Consider the following 15,555-nt stretch of genomic DNA (forward strand, 5'->3'; position numbering starts at 1 on the left):
TCCCATAAGGCGTCACATATTGGGGAAAGCTGTGAACACATTGGCAGCAAACACTAAAGTAATCCTTGTTAGATAAAGTTGGTGTCTGTTATTTAAGTTAAACATTTTTTTGACTTTGCCGGCCATCAACTAAAGCTGGAACATTATGTTCTGCCACTGTAGGGTTTTTAATACATGATCGTGGCATTGGCACTCAGCTTTCGAAAATGTTGTACCTTTTTTGTATTTATATCAGACATAGGTATATTATTTTAATATTAGGCAAGGATTTAAAATAAATAATACAATTCCGTGTCAGGGGGTCAATGAGGCCAGCAGTAGGAGCAGCGAACACTTGCCCTAAAGCCTCATGGGAGGTGTAGTTTGATGCCAAGAAGAGGACTTAAAAGAACAGCGTGCTTGGCTTTTAGTAGTAGCTGTGATGTTTTGAATACCCATACAGTTTATTTTTTTTAATTGTTTTTTGCAAAGACAACTACAGGTTGTGAGCAGGAGTTAGTGACAGAAGCCTGACCTGGTGGGACTGGACTTGTACCTGTGTAGTTCACATAGTTTAAATACAGAACTATAATAAACACGTCCATGGCTGCTCCTGTCCCTTTAAGCCGGTGCGGAAGTAACTGCAGAATTGACGCAACACTCAGTGGAAGGTCAGGTTTTCCTCTCCGGTGAATTTCAACACTACTCTTGTTTAACCAACGGTCACAACGGCAAAGCTTGTTCCTCTAAATACAGTAGTACTTAACTTTATGACAGCACTAACAGACTGATGTCTGGGTCTAAATGTACACGGCTGAGCGGAGCGCTGGTGAAACAAGTGCTGGACTCGGTGGACAGCGTCCTGTTTGACTGCGATGGGGTCATCTGGCGGGGGGACCAGGCCGTCCCTGGAGCCCCTCAAGTCATAAACCTGCTCAAGGAAAAGGGGAAAAAGGTCTTCTTCGTCACCAACAACAGCACCAAGACGAGGAAGATGTACGTCGACAAAATGTCTACGTTGGGGTTCAAAGCGAGCGAAGAGGAGGTGTTCGGGACGGCGTACTGCTCCGCCATGTACCTGAAGACCGTCTGCGAGCTGGAGGGGAAAGTGTACCTGATAGGAAGCGACGCGATGAGAGAGGAGCTGGAGGCGGTGGGGATCCGGCAGACCGGCGTGGGACCGGACCACGTCTCCGGGAAGCCGAACGACTGGGCGAACGTGCCCCTGGATGCCGACGTGAAGGCGGTGGTGGTCGGTTTCGATGAACACTTCAGCTACATGAAAGTGAACAGAGCCATGCAGTACCTGACCCAGCCGGGCTGTCTGTTTGTGGGGACCAACAGGGACACCAGGCTGCCCCTGGAGGGGGGCAAGGCCGTCCCAGGTAGGGATGCTCACTGTAGACACACACTAAAGGGGCTGACCGGAGTTAGTGGAGATGTCTACACTACTTTGGGTTACACCACTCAAATTAGTATTGTTTGGTGAAATACAAGGCCTCATTATTGGATTTTTCAGGTCATGAAATACATGAAATAGTAAGCTGAGGCTTATTACTAAGGAAATCCTTCACTCAAACCTGCACAGACTCTAGAAAACCATGCTGAAAACTGTAAAACACTGGTCAGATGCAGAAACTTACACAATAATTATCAAGGCTTCTTCCTGGAGAGCCTTTTTTCTAGGACACAGGTATACCCGTAGACGTTTATTTCACCCGCCTGTCTACAAGCTCCACTCATCCAAAATGCTCTCAAAGTTGACACATCATTATAACTTTAATTGTAAAACCAAACAAGGACTTACCTTCCCTTCAAACACTGTGCTTTCAAGGAGTATGAGGAGTTTTTTTATTTTACGCTTGGAGCTTTCATAGTTGAGGTGAATAAAACAAGTAAAGTCTGCACCATAAGCCAAATTAGTTTTAAAACTTGCATCATGAAGTTGAACTTGTTGCCCTGATAGCTGCTAGGACCTTAAGGCAAAGTTAACATCAACTCATGCTGTATTAAGTTGTAATAAAGTTCAAGCCCCTCAATACCTCGGATTTTTATCTTACTGGAATGAAACCGTCTAAAAAGGCTCTTTTCACAGCAGCCAGGTCACAGGCACAGTAAGCACAGGTGTAACTGATCAAGTTAATTACGGTCCCATTCAATTTGGTGTGTCACAGTCTTTCCAATGGGCCGGCTCGCACAACACCAGTGCCCTAGGCCAGTAAAGCGGGCCTACTGATAACACAGGAAGTGAAATAGCTGGTATCTGAAGGGAAATTAAGTTAAAGGTCTCCTCACCTTTTGCCCTCCACTCCCCCTCCCTACCAGGTACCGGCTGCCTGCTGCAGGCCGTGGAGACGGCAGCCCAGCGGCAGGCCCAGACGGTGGGCAAACCCAACCACTTCATGTTCGACTGCGTGGCCTCCAAGTTCGGCGTGGACCCCGCCCGCTGTCTAATGGTGGGCGACCGCCTGGACACGGACATCATGCTGGGCTCCAACTGCGGCCTGAAGACCCTCCTCACCCTCACAGGGGTCAGCACGGTGGCGGAAGCCGAGGCCCACCAGAAGAGCGGCTGCGCGGAGAGGCAGGGCATGGTGCCGGATTATTACGTGGAGAGCATCGCAGACCTTCTTCCGGCTCTGCAGGGATGAAAACTGTGGCCGTCAGGAATGGAGCGTAGCTGCGCGATAGCCTAGCAGCTCCAAACCGGAGGAATCTGGCTTGCCTGTCACATGCCAGACCCCATTGTCTTCTAAAAGGGAATATTTTTTACATTACATTAAAATGATTAAACATCTCTTTAACTGAGTCACAACCGAGCAGCTAGCTGATGCCTGGCCGAGGAGACAAAGACTCCATTATTTAACTAAACCACTATTAAAAACCTGCTAATTTAACATGATATCAACGATTGATTTATTAATAATAAGGTCAGAACAAGGATTTACAGTATTGTCTCAATGTGTGTATGTTCCTAAGGAGAGTGTACTTTAAATACCCAGCCTGTGATGCAATCTCCCCTTAAGCAACTACGAGTCAAACTCAAGGAGGGAAATGAGCTCACAAAATGTGTCCACGGTTTGGTAATGTGTGTGTGTTCAGGTTTACAGCTGTTTTAGAGTCTATAAATAACAGACGGGGGGGCCAAAAGGCATTGAACTGGCCTGAGTTTGTTTTTTAAATGTATTTTCACACCTCAGCAGAAAATGCAAACATTTGCAATGTATTCATGGTATGGTGCAATGCTACCCGGGGTTTGTCACGTCAGTTCAATAGTGAACCAGTGATTAATAGAATAGCATACATGTTTAAAAAGGTACCCCGATCTTCCTTTTACCTCCTGTTTTCTCTGACTTGTCCTTGACTCCCCGAATCACTGAACGTAATGCTCAAAAATAAGAATAAAACTATCTTTACTAAATCAGCGTCTGCTCTCTGTGGCTGTGAGTTCTAAGAGAACAAAGGAAACATCCCTCTCAGGCACGTGCGTAAAGTCACCTTGGGACTGTCATCGGCTGGATGCTGCAAACAGTCAGAAGCGCGTATCACCTCTCGGCTGATGAGAGAGAGGCTTTCCAAGCTGCACCTGTCTCACCCTCTTTGTCCATTGTCTGTGCCCGGGGAGGGCCGCCAAGTCCTCTCGTCTAAGTGTGTGTTTGAGTAAGGGGGGGACATTGGAAAGATGGGTAACGTTAGAGATGCATAATAAGTCACATTAGACGTTCAAAAAAAGGAGGAAATTGCAGGAAGACAAGACCTCGAAAAATTGAGTTTGGCTTAATTCGGAGTCGTGGGTGACTGTCTTGGGAGGGAGACGGTGAGGCCACAGGAGGAGGAGGAGGAGAAGGAGGGGGGGGGGGGGGGGGTCTACAGGGACAAAGAGAAGCTGGCCAGGTGTATTGCCTCTCAGTCATGACCACAGCTCCATGCCGGTAGCTACGAGAAGGGAGCAGACCGAGTGAGGAGCCGTCAAAGGGACACAGGATGGTGAGGTGTTGGAAGCATTCAGAAAACCGTCTGGAGGAAGCACAGTGCACGGTAAGCAGACGGCTTTCAGTCTAAAGACCAGCTACTGACTGAGGACAGATATATGCATTTCAGCCAGCAAAGGGATGAAGGCAGGACATGTTTCTGCTTGTATTCAAATCCAGCTTTGGCCCACATAACAAGTGATAGTTGCATGATAGGTTGGGGCTTGCAGATACTGCTCTATGTTAAAAAACAATCTCAGCAGCCAGACAGTTTCCCACCCTGCTACAGTTTGATGTGAAGTGAAATAGCTGGTCACTGGCTCCTGTGTGTGTAAACGCCTCTGCAGGATGGGGGCTCTGCTGCGTCCACCCAGTCCCACTTCCCGCACAAGACCTTCTGGGTCAGCCTCTCGGCCTCCCTGCTCCTGGTCGTCATTGCGCTCGGTTTGACGGGGCACTTGGGGCTTTCTCAGCCTCACCCTGAGGTATATGACTGCCACCATTATCTATATACATTGCCCATGGTTTCTGACCCGAGGTCTAATTCATTGCTTGCATTAATCGGTCTGCTGTTGTAGTCTCTACAGGTTGTCCGAATCACAGTCCCAGATCAGACCGGAGTTCTGATCAACCAGTCGGCCGTTGTGGACCAGCAGAACGACCTGGTTACCTTTTCCGTGACCTCACCTGCAAACCAGACGTCCACCGTGCTGTTCGATATCAAACATGTACGTCCAGGTGATATGCATGAGATGTTATACGTGTTATATATTTTTGGTAATGCTACAAGCCATTGCCTGCTGTTGTGTTGCAGGGTTTGATATGCTACAAGCCTGTCGACCAGAAGAGCTGCTTCCTGCAAAAGATGGAGAAGTCCGACTACGACAACGTGCACTCCCTCCTCCACGAGTCCACGCACAAGGTAACGGGGGGGCAGCGACATGTCAACACGTGAGAACCGAAGCAAGCAAGCAGTAACATAATAGGTTCTCCCTCGTCGCGTTCGGGACATGCGAGACTACAAAGTGCAAGATGAAAACGCACTCTGGGCAAATGAAGAAAAAGAAAAGTTTGCCCTTTTAACTCTGCCAAGTGTTTTTCGAAAAGTCACCGCCTCGCTAATGTGTGAACTGGCATTTCTGACCTTGACTCATAAACTTAATCCCAGAAGCCCCCCCCCCCCAGGGAGCCAGGACTCTCTGGGTTTCATAGGTTCTGCATGACTTCCTCGCCGCTCCGCTACAAAGAGAGGGGTGAAGGCAGCCGGGGCCGCATGAAGAGGCGCTATAGTCTCCCTCTCTCGCTGAATTCCTCGGCACATCTGATCCCTCCAGAGCCCCCACAGCGTGCCCAGGATCTTCTTACAGGAGGCTAAGACGGCAGCGAGCCTGGGCCCTGGAGCGGGCACAATGGCCACTCTGTGTGAGGGCTTTGTAGCTTTTTAAGACTCCTCTGTTGGATTCAAAATACAGCCCGGTGCATTGGTTGGTAAGGGAAGGGCCTGTGTGTGACAAATACCTGGATCTCTCATATTGGCGTCCATTGTTGTCTCTGAATTGAGCCCTTCTGCCTTCAGATATGATTTGTGTGGGACTGTCTGATTCCTAATTGTGGTTTGACAATATGAGAAGGTGAAGGTGATGATGTGGGGCCTCGCAGGTAAACTGAGATGAGACTTCTGTCTCTCCACCGTATCATCTTTTTTTGTTTTGCACAATAGCACCATTTCCACCTCGAGTTGAGTCTCTTGAGTGTTTTTGCGATCCCGTCTTGCGGTGTCACATATCTCATACAGCGCCTCAGCTCAGACTGTGGTCCTTTAATCTATGATGGGAGGCGAAAGGGCCCCTCTCATGGATGGAGAGTAAATGTGGCCCGTCCCTCTGTTCTGCAGCACAATGGCCCTCTTGGTCTTTTGCAGCAAAAAAGGGAAAAACTGGTTGTTAACGCGACCCACTCGAGCACAACGGCACATTAAATGGTTCACTATCGCAGGTGTGAGTGGTGCAGCCTTTGTGACGAATGAGAGCGCAAATGTGCAAACGGTGTTGACCTCAGCAGTGAAGATATCAGGCTAAAAGCAGCTTGAGTTTCAAGCTTAGTTTTCTTCTTCATATCTCCCTTGATTTGACCCCAATTCAGAGTCACTTCCAGCTGTCCGGGAATGAGACCCGGAGGCAGATGGAGTTCCTGGGAGTGCTGGCGGACAGTCAGGTGGACGTGTCCACGCTGGAGGAGCCTCTCCAGGCTCTGTGTCAGGACAGCTCCATCCACTGGACCAGGAGGGTCAAGGGTGAGAACTCGTACTTTAGACTTAAAATCACAATGTCATGTTAAAAAAAGGCTTGAAGAAAAGGACAAGGGTGTGGGGGAAGTGTTGATCACCACCCTGGCTATAAAAAAAAAAAGGGTCTCTGTGCCACATCAGTGATTCCACAATGTCACCCGTTGCACTCGATGACATGTTCCTTCATTACTATCAACACCGGGCACTGTAGTTTGTTTTGACCTGCTGCTGTACTGTAAATACTCACGAGCGAACCAAATGTGTACTAACCAGCCACTGAAAATTATCCTAAAAAAATGCCCTTTTAACTGACGTTTGCTAAAAACTACAGTCCCCACATTTAATAATAATATTTAAATATATATTTTGACTTGTTTTCAAAGATTTTTGTATTTAGTAGAAACAAATGGGCTCCATGCTGACTGCTAGAGAAGGTAGAGAAGTCGGAGAGTATTTAGAGACTCACTATCACAATGTGCTGACAGTAAGATAAATAAAGACTAACGCCAACCTTATCTGTTAAATAGCTACACAAACACGAGAGGCACAACGATGGTATGCTTTTAATTTAGTTGCATACTGACATTTGGATAAACGTGTCAACTGACATGTTATCTTAGATATTAGTAAAGTACGCACGGTCATATCACGCATCACTTGTCAGTACCCACAGACACCGTATGAAGGGAGCTTTCAAAATGAGCCAGCTGGCACCGCCATAAAGAAGCAACGCGTCAGGCTGAAACCTAAAACTGATCTATGACGTCCAGCTGTGACCTTTCTACTTTTGCAGTAAATGATAGGAGGAAAAAGCCATTATACTTCTGCTCACTCAACAGTCTACATGTGGCGGTTTCACACTTTAATCAGGCCGCTTTTAGACCATAAATTGTTGTAAAATTATTCTTGTAATAAAGTTGTGACACATTTTGTCAAGGAAAGTGGGGTACGCCAGTTCTTTCTCCAGTTTTACAAAATGAAATTCAGGTAATGTTTGCAGAATTAGAGGAGGATATTCTTAATTTAGGGAGGCGGGCTATTTCATCTTTCATAGCTACCTTTGAACCATTCAACAGTCAATGCTGCACTGTTTCCACTATGATGATCTGTATCTTACGTTTGCTCTTAAAGTCACCGTGGTCTGTGTCTCGTTTTCAGGCCTGGGGAAACAGAGGCTGGTCTACTTCTGCATCGACATCTGCTTTCCCAGCAACATCTGCGTGTCTGTGTGCTTCTACTACCTGCCAGAGTGACTGTGTATTCTCTCCTCCCAGCGAAAGAAAGTTGTCTTTTTAGCTTCCTCCACAAAAGAAAAAAAAAAAAAACACAGAAGAAAAGCCAGCTTTGACTGTTTCCTTTGTGCCATACAGCCGCTAGCAAACCAGTGAAGCAGCCAACCCTCCCAGTCTGCTTCCATCCTTTCCGAGAGAGAAGAGATGGAGACAGGCTGTCGCGGTTATCGCCAAAGCCCCATCGTCACTCTCTTCATGCATAATATCCTCTCTGGTGGGACACTAAAGAGATTTTTTTACATGCCTCTAATTGTATTTCCTGTAACCCACTGCAGCAGTATAATTATGTGTATCCGTTTCAGTCGCAATACGATTTTTTTTTGATCTGTTAAATAAAAGACTGTTGTGTATTTGTGGCCTTTTTTCTTCATTACTGGGGGGGGAAGAAAGACAAAACTCACTTCTTTAAACGACGTCTTTTTACTGCAGAATCATTCCCTGTACATCGTTTCTCTCGACACTTCCTAATCCACGTGATCATTAAGAGTAGCACAACTTAACTTTGAATCAAGACTATCAAATGAATTATACACATCACGTGTGAGAAATAACTCCAAGTTGACGTGAAACGCGCTGTCCTTTTGACACAATAAATACGGTGCACGATAAAAACAAAGAGTTGAAAAGGATTTCCTTCTGTGCACAGAGGGATGAAGTTAAAAACATAAAGTTCAGTATTTAAGGTAACATGTTTCAATCAGACTTACCCATTTCTACACAGTTGGTTCAGAAGTTTTCCCGTACAACCGATTACATCTGGTTCAAAATGGTGTGCCTGGCCCTTTAAGGTGGATTTTCGACTTTATGTATGTACATTTTTGCCTTGCTGCTATGCTGAATACTTACATGCATTTGGCAAGGAAGAGCGCTGTAGATATCCAGGAACGCACAGCTGAGAGTCATCGTAATGTTCAAAACACAAGCCTCAACTTTCTCAAGGTGATCATTTCTGGGAGCAGTTGTTATACGTAATTCCCAATTGAGGCACAATGTTTTTATGTCCTTGTTCCACTTCTGCACAGACTATCTGCACATCTCTTCATCTCCTTCCTCCTCCTCAGCCCAGCACACTGTCGTTGAAGGCCAGACACACCACGGCCTTCTGATGGCCGCTGTATTCCCTCTTGATCTCCCCCGTCTCCACGCACCACAGACGAGCCAGGTTATCCGAGGAGGCTGCGGATGGAAGAAGAGAAGAGTCAAACCCCGAAATTGGTTATGATGCAAGTATATTGACATTGCAATGATGAAAACCCATTTGCCAGGGCTCATGTACGGACCAGTGACGATATACTGGGAGTCTCCAGAGAAAGCACAGTCCCACATCCAGCCTCTGGATGTCTCTCCGGGATTGTTACTCTTGATGCTCAGCTCCGTCATCAGCGAGAAATTGGACGTCCTCCAGATCTTACAGGTCTGGTCTGCGGAGCAGGTGGCCAACAGGCTGGAGGTTGACGGCAATAAACACGGAAAAAAAATCCGTATCATCAGCAACGACATCGGAGAGAAAGATTTACAGTGTGTAGAGGAGAAGGGCACTCACGTGGAATCGGGGCTGAACTTGCAGCGGAGGGAGTAGCGCTTGTGTGCGGGGATCTTAGTCTTTGGGATGAGCTGAGTCACCTCATCTCCGATGCCTCCAGCAAGGTTCCACACATAACAGTTCCCCTGTTCAGAAAAACAAAACAAAAGGATGCTTTAATAATAGAGTATGATTTAACGCACAGCACCCTTCTCAGACGTTTTGAGGACTGACCGAGCTGTTGACCGCTGCCATGTAACTGGCATCTGCATCAATGTGAACCGAGTTGATCGAGACCTCTGGCTCAGGAATCAGCTGTTCGTTGTGGTCAGTCTTCAGATCCCAGATGTGAATCACTCCACTCTGGTCTCCAACAATCAGCTCTGCCTGAAAAAACATACAACACTGAATGTTGACTGACATTTTTGGGCAGGAAGCACGTACTTTAATTGACTTATAAATCAAACAAACACATTTAAACAGCTAAAATAAAAAGTAAACAGTAGCATTAGCACCAGTCAATGTCTCACCTGGTTGGGATGCAGGCATACACAGTTGATCGGAGCATTGACCTGGAATATCCTCTGACACTGCAGATTTCTTGACCTGAGAGGAGCGGCAGAAGGATCAGAGTTAGGTTCGTTGAACGCGGAGTGAACGCGTTTTAGCACAGCGGGCATTTCCTTACCTGAGGTCCCATATGCGAGCCATGCAGTCCTCTCCTCCTGTGTACATCCAGCGTCCATCTTCATGGAAGCCCACAGACGTGATGTTCTTGCTAACGCCGTCGTAGTTGATCACCGGGTTGGGATTGTTGGAGTTCAGGTCGTACATGCGGATGTGCTGATAACCTGAGAAGCAAGAGTGGAAATGAGTGGAAGATAATACGGCAGCTATGAATTTCAATTGTGCAATCCAGGATGAGGAGAACATCCGAGAGACGTTCTGAACCGACCTGCAGCTGCAATCATACTCCTGTCGGGTGTGACCTCAAGTGAGTTCACTTGCTGGGAGCAAATGTTAAGGAAGTGGATTGTTGTGCATATTTTTTTTAATAATATATTACAGCTTGGCTTTAATTAGTCAACTTGAAACAAGTCTCTCCTTCTACTATGAAAGCAGCAGGACACACTCTACTGATGTCATCTTCAGTACTGGCATTCGTCAGAGCACACTGTTCGTTAGTCAGAGTAAGGATACGGAGTCCTGGTGCTGGACGGTCCTGGTGCAGATCCCGCTGTGGGCCTGCCAGAACCGGACAGTGTGGTCGTATCCGGCCGTGGCCAGAATGACCGGGTCGCTGCCCACCGTCCCCTGGTTCACGTTCATGCTAACGACTGCTGGCTGTCACCGCTCAGAGCGAGGCATGTAACGAGTCACTGCGTGGAAATAGAGGAGACAGTCAGCTGCTGCAGTTTTTAAACCGTTAAATGTCGTCTTTCAACAGGTTTAATTTATTGAGACACTGTGGAGATATGAGTCAACCTGTACGTTAACGTGCAGGCTAACGTTAGCAGATAGCTACCTAAGGGCCATGCAGACAGTTAGCTGACGTTTAAACATCAAAAGCTACACAAATGTGACTGTAAAGATGTTTCACTGTAGGATATTATGTATGACAGTTTCCACTACTTACAATAATGAAGCTGACAAGTTTAGATTACCTTGAGTTGTTGTTGATGACAAATCTGTACGTCCCCGTAAAGTGTCCGGTAGCAACATACAACGCTGTGTCAAATGTTCCGCTTTGATAACCAGCACTCTGCCGCCACCTACTGACTTATTGTATCATAGCAGGACAACTGGACCACAGCCATAAAGGTTTAAAATGACCAATAATTCAACTCAGACTCATCGGACTATTCAGAATATGTTAGTTAGTTGTGTTTCAAATGATACTGTAAGATTATCCTATTGGTAAAATAAATACCAGTAACAACTAAAGTCCTGTAAAAATAAACTGTTGCTTTAATTGTGTTTTAATTTAGATTTGGTGAAATTACTGGTGTAAAATTGAGTTTAGCAAATGTAAAAAGCTTTCTTTATATGCAGTCAATCTATACTGACCAACAGTACAAGACTGTACTACTAATAAAGTAGTGATTTAGTCAAAATGTACATGGGTAAATGTAACTAACATTTAATCAAAAAATGTAAACAGTAAATTAAATTGTCATTGAAATGTTGATTGATACATTTGACACTTGACATAATAAACGTATAAATTAGTTTATTTAACAGTTGTAAAAAGAAGTCCAGCCAACAGTACATTAACTTCAACATATATATTTAAATACGTTCAATAAATAAATAAATAATACAGAGAATGTATCTATTAACAAAACACAAATCCTGCAGATGTAAAAATGACTATTTCTCTTGTTAACATCTCAGTCAGAACAGTCGCACACAGCCGGTAAAGCAGCTGATTATAACATACGAGCTTTCCTGCTCTGTCAGCGTGTGCTGTGATCACAGCCGCTGCAGCAGGGCGGACATGTGCTGCTTCACCTCTCCTGGGTCAGCCACTGAGCAGCCCAGGACCACCCCCCTGGTCCCAGTCTTCAGTTTGGTGGAGGGGATTATCTACAACATATTATAAGAATCTTTCAACTTATGATTTGCTTTTATAGCTAACACACACACACACACACACACACGACATTCATTTAAAAGCCACTATACCTTCACGTATATTTTGCATCTCTCCAAAAGGAATTTCCACTTCATCGCGGTCCGCTCGTCATCAGTCAAACGTGTAAACTCTTCGGTCTACAACAGATGGAACACAAATTCTGTTTATCTCTTATTGTTTCCAACATGTATTGGTATTCATCTGGCTTCTGTCATGTTCTTTAATCCCTACACACAGGAGCTACCACGTGTAGGATTGAGGCTGAATAATCCTCCTCCTGTGAACTGGTACTGACCGTACAGCCCAGTGTCTGTTCTGCCACTGGGCTCCTGAGGCTGCAGGCGTGCAGGGTGCCGGTGTGGTCCGTGAGGTCCACCAGCAGGTCGAAGCCTGTGGCGGCTAAAAGAGCCTGATCCCTCCCTGGACACAACAGGTTGGTGCAGCTCTGTGCGTCCTCAGTCACCTGAAACTTACACCTGGAGCTGAGACGATGAGGGAAACACACTGATCAAGGAACTGTTTATCAGCTATCATCACAAGTACAATGAAAGCAGCAACTATTTATGAATGCCTCCACTCTATGCGCTTGTGTGGACTCACCATCGCGTCCTGATGACTTTTGAAACAGAAGAGTCGAGGTCCAGCCTGGAGATGAAGCTGTACGTGACGCCGAAGAAAGCTTCAGGGTTCTCCTGGACCTTCTGCTTCAGCTGGCTCACTGTGTACACGTCGGTGATGGAGTCCACTGCGGGGACAAAAGCAGCACCGCATTTGCATCGCTGCAGTCTTTTCACACAGGCCTTGTCACATCGTCATCTGATACTTCAGAGTGTTATAGAAGGAAGAATTAAGTGGCAGGGTGAAATTTAAAAGAGAGAAAGAAAAGTCAAACATAAGAGAGATAGGAGCTGAGTTTAACATTCAAGATGCAGCGAGACTTCTACCAAGTGAGTAGAATTCTTCACTATGACCCACCAGGCACGTCCTCTGGCTTCTCATCCTGATCCAGAGCACCAGACTCAGACACTTCTTTAGCATAGCTGAACAGCAGACTGGCCTCTCTGGTGTCTGAGGGAAGATGATGAATGGCTTGAACAGCAGTGAGATGATACTTTTTTTCCCTCCAACACTCTACACCATGGCTGAAAACCTTGTTTTTGATGGATTGCGCATAGACAGATGTATCAGATCTCATGCTTTTGCATGCGTTGCTGTGATATCTTACCAGGATTGACGGTGATAATAGTTTTCGAGTTAACGGTTGCCGTCATGCCGTTGCGGAAGCTGTCAAAGCCAATCTTTGCATCGGCTATGAAGAGCACTTTGAAGGAAGAATAGAAGTTAAAACAACAGTAAGCTATCTCAAACGTAAACACACAGTCACGTCTCAGGTGTACACCTCCCGTGTTTCTCTGCGGTGCGGTACGTTAACGGGATGTGACAGGCAGGAACAACAGGTTAAATAAAGATTTGTTTTTGTGGCTGAGAATGAGCAGCAGCTGTTACCTACCAGTCTCCTTGGGTATCAACGTTTGCACGAGCTGAATGGCTTCTCTGTCCCAGCTGCGAGTGAAACAGAGGTCAGGGAGTTACTCAGTGAAAATCAAACACACGTGGAGTTCAGCAGGTTAATCTAAAGCCAAAGTCATAACACCAAAGTCAAATTTGTGGTGACCTAAAGATACACAGCAGTCATCCAAAGGGCCAGTAGGATGGAATATCACACAAAAGCAGCAAAAAGTTATTCATCTTTATTCATTTTCCAAATGATTTAAAGCAGCATGACGCACCAGACGAGAGGGAAGGAAGAAACAGAGTCATCAAAGAGCTTCACTTCCAGCCTCTGCCCTTTGCGCCTGTCTGAAGTGGTGAACTGCTTCAGCTCTCCGATCTGAAAATGTAAACAGAATCATCTGACGCTCCTATAACAATATGCTGTAAAAACTGCAGTGACATTACGTGCGGGGTCTGGCCTCTGTCTGAACACTGAGGCACGTCTTTAGGGCCGTTATGGTACGTTGGTCTGTCGCAATCCTAATTATCTCTGCAATTGTAATATTTAACGCTAGATTGTAGGCTCTAAATATCTTGTGTGGCTGACAATAATAGCAATACATGTTATTTATACAGCACATAACTGATACCTAAATGTACTCAAAGGCAAACTTCTCAAAAATACTATTAAATACTGAAAGACTGTGACCTGAAGGTGCCCTACCGATTTCACTGCAGCCAGTATATTTATCACCGTGCCATCCAGCTTCTGCCCGTTGGCAACGATGTCTGCCAGAGAGTAGAAATCTCGGGAGTCCTTCACCGGCAGGTGGATCAGTGGCAGCAGCCGGTCGAGGGCGCCCGTGTCGGCACACAGTAACACCTGGGAATGAGCCTCCGACACCAGCAGCCTGTAGAGGCTGAGACAGCAGGCGCAGGCCTTTGAACCAGGAAGTGCTTTGACACCGTCATCAGACATTACATTGTGTTGTATCACAATTTACACAGTATTACATTGTGTTAACCTCACTACTCTTCAGCTATTTAAAGCACAACTAATTCTTCTACAGTATATGCATTTAAGGTGTTAATTACCTTGGTGTTGTGGGACAGAATCTGTCCCCTTTCTCTGGGTCTTTGTTGGTAACTAAAGGATTTTCAACGATGACTGGAAAAATAATAAGAAACAGTTTTGTGCGACGACATTAAACATTTAAAAAAATGACCTTCTGTTTTTTCTATTGCGACTTAGAGTAAAGCTTGATTTTCATTCTACAAGTAAAGAAATATATCACAAGTTGGACATGACCAAAGCTATATTTTGTACTACTGATATTGATATTGATGAGTAATATATATTTATGCCACATCCACACATTTTCAAAGATTTTTAAGGCTTTGAGGGGGACTTCCTCACCACAGTCTCCGGTGCCGAAGCTGTTGGAGAGCCCGTTGATGTATCCATCGTTCCCCCAGGCCGTCACATTAATGAAGAAGTCAGGTGAGTCCTTAATGGTGAAGCCAAAAGTGAATCTGTCTACACCAATATCTGAAATTCAGATGTATAGGTGGGTGGGGGGCCTCAGAGGATGTTTATGAATTGTTATGTATTCATCTATTCTCCAGAAGAGGGGGCTGGTGTACAAGACACTGAGGCGCAGCGCTGTAAAAAGGATGCGTTATTGACACTAACATCCAAATGTAATATAAGATACTTACTTTTTCTGTCAGGAAAGCTTTTGACATCAGTTTTCCCGATGATGATGCCTGCCACCGTCTACACATAAGGGTAATATGTGCAGATATGTTTACTGCTCAACACAGTTAAAATACATCCTGTTGCACAATTGCAGAATATTGTTCCTGGCTATTGATATATATATTGATTTTGTTTTCAGGGCTGCAGCAGGAACACACTCGTATATCTCAATAAATCACCTGAACTCACCGGGTGGGAGAAGTTGGGGTGGAGCTCAGAGATGGCAATGTAGGTCTGAGCAGCCATTTTGTTTATTCATAACTTTAACCAGCTATTAGTGCGTTCACAGACTCTGTCCACAGAGGCAGAACAAATAAAACAATGAGAGTTAACAGTTGTGGTTTAATTCCACCAGGATAAAAGGTTTTGAAGCATTTACCAGTTTCTAACATTACCTAACAGTGGAGACCTTAGATTAAAACGAATACACGGTTCTGTCATTAGTAATTAAGTTGTTAGCATTAATCTTAACGTTAGCTAACAGTTAGCTAATAGTGAAACAAGGCTCATGTTAGTTTTGTCTTTCTCACTCTTATCACAGCTCTAACTGACAACATGGTGGGAGTATTGGAAAGTTACGGTACTACCTAATACGTTTTATTTTTTATTCAGTTTA

At 45.3% G+C, this 15,555-nt stretch overlaps 4 protein-coding genes across 5 annotated transcripts; 2 read left to right on the forward strand and 2 right to left on the reverse strand.

Moving 5' to 3' along the window:
• Positions 1-129: 129 nt before the first annotated feature.
• Positions 130-3,400, forward strand: pgp (phosphoglycolate phosphatase). The gene is made up of 2 exons (XM_076093348.1): positions 130-1,364; positions 2,305-3,400. Exons 1-2 carry the CDS (start codon positions 770-772, stop codon positions 2,628-2,630), a joined length of 921 nt encoding a protein of 306 aa, XP_075949463.1. The 5' UTR covers positions 130-769; the 3' UTR covers positions 2,631-3,400.
• Positions 3,401-3,856: 456 nt separating this feature from the next.
• On the forward strand, positions 3,857-7,646 carry bricd5 (BRICHOS domain containing 5). The gene is made up of 6 exons (XM_076093357.1): positions 3,857-4,017; positions 4,298-4,435; positions 4,529-4,678; positions 4,765-4,872; positions 6,093-6,243; positions 7,396-7,646. The coding sequence occupies exons 1-6, from the start codon at positions 3,964-3,966 to the stop codon at positions 7,488-7,490; spliced, it is 696 nt and encodes a 231-aa protein (XP_075949472.1). The 5' UTR covers positions 3,857-3,963; the 3' UTR covers positions 7,491-7,646.
• Positions 7,647-7,930: 284 nt separating this feature from the next.
• mlst8 (MTOR associated protein, LST8 homolog (S. cerevisiae)) lies at positions 7,931-10,797 on the reverse strand. Of its 2 annotated transcripts, none has more exons than XM_076093355.1 (9): positions 10,716-10,797; positions 10,252-10,430; positions 10,007-10,058; positions 9,740-9,902; positions 9,582-9,657; positions 9,286-9,438; positions 9,073-9,197; positions 8,810-8,973; positions 7,931-8,705 (listed from the first exon to the last, which is right to left on the reverse strand). In XM_076093355.1, the coding sequence occupies exons 2-9, from the start codon at positions 10,378-10,380 to the stop codon at positions 8,587-8,589; spliced, it is 981 nt and encodes a 326-aa protein (XP_075949470.1). In that variant the 5' UTR covers positions 10,381-10,430; positions 10,716-10,797; the 3' UTR covers positions 7,931-8,586. The 2 variants fall into 2 exon arrangements, with proteins under 2 accessions (XP_075949470.1, XP_075949471.1); XM_076093356.1 differs by having other exon boundaries at positions 10,688-10,717.
• Positions 10,798-11,523: 726 nt separating this feature from the next.
• meiob (meiosis specific with OB-fold) lies at positions 11,524-15,185 on the reverse strand. The gene is made up of 13 exons (XM_076093942.1): positions 15,129-15,185; positions 14,900-14,957; positions 14,598-14,729; positions 14,276-14,348; positions 13,905-14,100; positions 13,477-13,577; positions 13,197-13,249; positions 12,912-13,007; positions 12,662-12,754; positions 12,287-12,431; positions 11,982-12,168; positions 11,737-11,823; positions 11,524-11,637 (listed from the first exon to the last, which is right to left on the reverse strand). Exons 1-13 carry the CDS (start codon positions 15,183-15,185, stop codon positions 11,524-11,526), a joined length of 1,392 nt encoding a protein of 463 aa, XP_075950057.1.
• Between the last annotated feature and the right edge of the window lie 370 nt (positions 15,186-15,555).

This window comes from Anarhichas minor, unplaced genomic scaffold, assembly GCF_050575085.1.
Source record: "Anarhichas minor isolate MPS153535 unplaced genomic scaffold, ASM5057508v1 ptg000017l, whole genome shotgun sequence".
Lineage (NCBI taxonomy): Eukaryota > Metazoa > Chordata > Actinopteri > Perciformes > Anarhichadidae > Anarhichas > Anarhichas minor.

Coding starts and splice junctions, on each gene's coding strand:
- pgp (XM_076093348.1), top strand. CDS start 770: ATGTCTGGGTCTAAATGTACACGGCTGAGCGGAGCGCTGGTGAAACAA. Junction 1,365..2,304: donor GGGGGGCAAGGCCGTCCCAG/GTAGGGATGCTC, acceptor CCTCCCTACCAG/GTACCGGCTGCCTGCTGCAG.
- bricd5 (XM_076093357.1), top strand. CDS start 3,964: ATGGTGAGGTGTTGGAAGCATTCAGAAAACCGTCTGGAGGAAGCACAG. Junction 4,018..4,297: donor TGGAGGAAGCACAGTGCACG/GTAAGCAGACGG, acceptor ACGCCTCTGCAG/GATGGGGGCTCTGCTGCGTC. Junction 6,244..7,395: donor CTGGACCAGGAGGGTCAAGG/GTGAGAACTCGT, acceptor TCTCGTTTTCAG/GCCTGGGGAAACAGAGGCTG.
- mlst8 (XM_076093355.1), bottom strand. CDS start 10,380: ATGAACGTGAACCAGGGGACGGTGGGCAGCGACCCGGTCATTCTGGCC. Junction 9,658..9,739: donor GCTCGCATATGGGACCTCAG/GTAAGGAAATGC, acceptor CGCTCCTCTCAG/GTCAAGAAATCTGCAGTGTC. Junction 8,706..8,809: donor CTCCCAGTATATCGTCACTG/GTCCGTACATGA, acceptor TTCCATCCGCAG/CCTCCTCGGATAACCTGGCT.
- meiob (XM_076093942.1), bottom strand. CDS start 15,185: ATGGCTGCTCAGACCTACATTGCCATCTCTGAGCTCCACCCCAACTTC. Junction 14,958..15,128: donor ACCCCAACTTCTCCCACCCG/GTGAGTTCAGGT, acceptor CCTTATGTGTAG/ACGGTGGCAGGCATCATCAT. Junction 14,349..14,597: donor CTTCGGCACCGGAGACTGTG/GTGAGGAAGTCC, acceptor TTATTTTTCCAG/TCATCGTTGAAAATCCTTTA.